Source organism: Neomonachus schauinslandi, chromosome 7 (genome assembly GCF_002201575.2).
Source record: "Neomonachus schauinslandi chromosome 7, ASM220157v2, whole genome shotgun sequence".
Classification (NCBI taxonomy): Eukaryota; Metazoa; Chordata; class Mammalia; order Carnivora; family Phocidae; genus Neomonachus; species Neomonachus schauinslandi.
The window spans coordinates 31,666,640-31,670,176 of NC_058409.1; the positions used below are offsets into that span (position 1 = coordinate 31,666,640).

General features: G+C 47.8%; 1 protein-coding gene across 1 annotated transcript; it reads left to right on the forward strand.

Moving 5' to 3' along the window:
* Positions 1–227: 227 nt before the first annotated feature.
* Positions 228–2,684, forward strand: LOC110591141 (protocadherin beta-1). Its single transcript, XM_021702040.1, has one exon. It carries the CDS (start codon positions 228–230, stop codon positions 2,682–2,684), a length of 2,457 nt encoding a protein of 818 aa, XP_021557715.1.
* The last annotated feature ends 853 nt before the right edge of the window (positions 2,685–3,537 follow it).

A 3,537-nucleotide genomic window follows, 5' to 3' on the forward strand; every position in this document is an offset into this window, starting at 1 on the left:
ATGAGAACATACCTATTAATACACTGGATAGACTGGGGAGTTGAGTTGCTCAATGCAAGTGTTCTTTCAAGTGCAAAACAGCTTACCGGGAGCGGGAAGCCCTTGGTGGCGCTGCGGTTAGAGACGAGCGAAGCTGAGCGCAGCAGTTGCAAGAACCTGTGGGCGGAAAAGTGAAATATATCCGCAACAGGTGGTGGTTGCTGCAGACAGTGCGCGTGCGAGAACGGATGGCGGCGGCGCACAGAAAACCCCTGCAGATCAGGCAAGTAGGGTCTCTTCTTTTTTTGTTGTGCATATCTGTGGGGAGTGCGGCCACCATCCGCTATTCAGTGGCGGAAGAGATGGAGAGCGGTTCGTTTGTGGCTAATGTGGCTAAGGACCTGGGGCTGGAGGTAGGGAAGCTGGCTGCGCGCGGGGCGCGGCTGGTTGCCGAAGGCAACAAACTGCATTTCCGGCTCCACCGCAAGACAGGGGATCTGTTCGTGAAGGAGAAACTGGATAGGGAGTCACTGTGCGGCAAAACGGACCCGTGTGTTCTGCACTTTGAAATAGTCCTGGTGGAGCCGCTGCAGTCCTTTCGTGTCGAGGTCAGGGTATTTGATATCAACGACAATGACCCGATTTTCCTGAACAAGGAGCCGCTTTTGAAGATTCCGGAGAGCACGCCCCTGGGTTCACGTTTTCCTCTGCAGAGCGCCCAGGATCTGGACGTGGGCCTCAATGGTCTTCAGAACTACACCTTGAGCCCCAACGCGTATTTCCACCTGCATACCCGCTTTCGCAGCCATGGGCCCAAATATGCCGAGCTGGTCCTGGATAAGCCCCTGGACAGAGAGGAGCAACCTGAAGTCAACTTGACAATTACGGCGGTGGACGGCGGGTCCCCACCCAAGTCTGGCATCGCCCACATCCGCGTGGAGGTTCTGGACGTCAATGACCACGTGCCTCAGTTCTCTCGGCTGGTGTACCGCGCTCAGGTACCGGAAAATAGCGCCAATGGTTCACTGGTGGCCACTGTGAGTGCCACAGACCTGGACGAGGGCTCCAACAAGGAAATAACTTATTCCTTAGCTCAAAACCCAGAAGCAATTCTCCAGACGTTTCAGATTGACTCTCACACTGGAGAGGTTCGACTGAGAGGGCCCCTAGATTTTGAAGCGGTTGAAACATACGATATTGACATTCAAGCCACCGACGGAGGGGGCCTCTCTGCCCACAGCAAAGTCCTGGTGGAAGTAGTGGATGTTAATGACAATCCCCCTGAGGTGACAGTCTCCTCTGTGTCCAGCCCTCTCCCTGAGGACTCCCCACTACAAACCGTAGTGGCCCTTTTCTCTATTCGAGACAGGGACGTTCGGATGGGAGGAAAAATCACCTGCTTCCTCAGAGAAGACCTTCCTTTTGCAGTCAAACCAACTTTCCAGAATTCTTACTCACTGGTTACTGACAGAGGCTTGGATCGGGAAGAGGTTTCAGGCTACAATATCACCGTCGTTGCCATGGATACTGGGCCACCCAGTCTGTTCACAGAAACTGTGATTGAGGTGTTACTATCTGACATTAATGACAATCCCCCAATATTTCAGGAAGACTCCTACATTTTGACTGTTCGAGAAAACAACAGCCCAGCAATTTTTATTGGCAAAGTTCATGCTGAGGATCTAGATTTGGGTGAGAATGCCCAAGTAACATATACTCTGCTGCCTCCACAAAGTGGAGATTTATCAGTCTTTGCTTACATCTCCATAAATTCAGACAACGGGAAGCTCTATGCACTGAGAACCATGGATTATGAGGCCATTCAAAATTTTCAGTTTGTAGTAAAGGCAACTGATGGGGGCTTCCTGTCACTGAGTAGCCAGGCTACTGTAAGAGTGGTTGTTCTGGATGATAATGACAACCGCCCAATGATCTTGTACCCACTGCAGAATGGCACCTTGCCCTGCAATGACCTGGTGCCCAGGTCTGCAGATGCAGGCTACCTGGTGACCAAGGTAGTGGCTGTGGATGGTGACTCAGGTCAGAATTCTTGGCTTTCATATCATCTCCTTAAGGCCACTGACCCTGGGTTATTCTCTGTTCAACAACAAAATGGGGAAATCCGTACATTGCGGCAGATATCTGAGAGAGACCCCGTGATTCAGAAACTGATCATTCTTGTTCAGGATCATGGCCAACCAGCTCTTTCCACTACTGCCTCACTCAGCATCTTGCTGGTAGATGGTTTTTCTGAACCCTATCTGCAGTTCCGGGATCCTTCCAAGAATCCTACAAGGGTAAATCCATCCACTAAATATTTGGTCATTTCTCTGGCTGTGCTTTCCTTTCTATTTCTCCTCTCCGTCACAGTGATCTTTGTTATACACATCTACCAGAAGGTTAAATATAGAGAAAAGTTCACAGTTGAAGAGCATTTCTATGATGACTGTAATTTCCCTAACAACCTGGTACAAGGAGGGGCCAATGGATCATTATCTCAGCCCTGTCCCTATGAGATGTGCTCAGCCACTGGCTCCAGCAATAGTGAGTTTCGGTTTCTTAAGCGCTTTATGCCCAACTTCCCCTTCCCCCATGGTGCTGGAGAGGCAAAACCAGAGGCTGGCTCCAATTTACCACCAGATTCTGATAGGAATAGGTCTTGGGGGTCAGAGGACCATGGCCGAGTACCTGACAACTGTATGTAGCTCTTACTCATGAGCTATATGTAGCCATTATTTATGTCTCCCCCAAAAGTTCATTAGTCCTGGCCCTGGAAATGCTTAGTTCCATAGAGATATCCTATTGCCTTTAAATTGTTTTCCAGCAGACAGTTACACATGTATAGGGACAAAAACTAGGTTCTAGTTTTGATGCATCAGGAAGCAATTAGATTTGAGAAGCAGAAATACAGCTTATCATCACTCAAATTTTAGATTTTTGCCTCTCAGTATGTGGAGATCATCTTTGACTCGACATCTTGCATGCCATCGTTCACAACAATGCAAATGCCTGGTGAATGGTGGTTCTCATAGATAATCAGGTGAAAGGAAAGGTAAAGCAAAAAAAGGATTGACTTATTTTGAGAAGGTGAATAAGGGCAGATATAAGACTAAAGAGATTCAGTTCAAGAATGTTTCCCAAAATTAAGTTACAGGTGATTTTTTTAAAATTTTTTTAAAAGATTTTATTTATTTATTTGAGACAGAGAGAATGAGAGAGAGAGAGCACATGAGAGGGGGGAGGGTCAGAGGCAGAAGCAGGCTCCCTGCTGAGCAGGGAACCCGACGCGGGACTCGATTCAGGGACTCCAGGATCATGACCTGAGCCGAAGGCAGTCGCTTAACCAACTGAGCCACCCAGGCGCCCTACAGGTGATTTCTTAATGGTGTTTAGGGTCTTAGGCAAGTCTCAAATCTCTCTTTTACACAGAATTCTATTCCATTCCTTATCAGAAAGCAGTTATTTGAATGTGGGGAATGAAAGGTAGATGAGGGAAAAAATAAATTAGGTTTACTGTAGTTAACAAGTGCTAACACACAACTATAAAATAAAAAGATA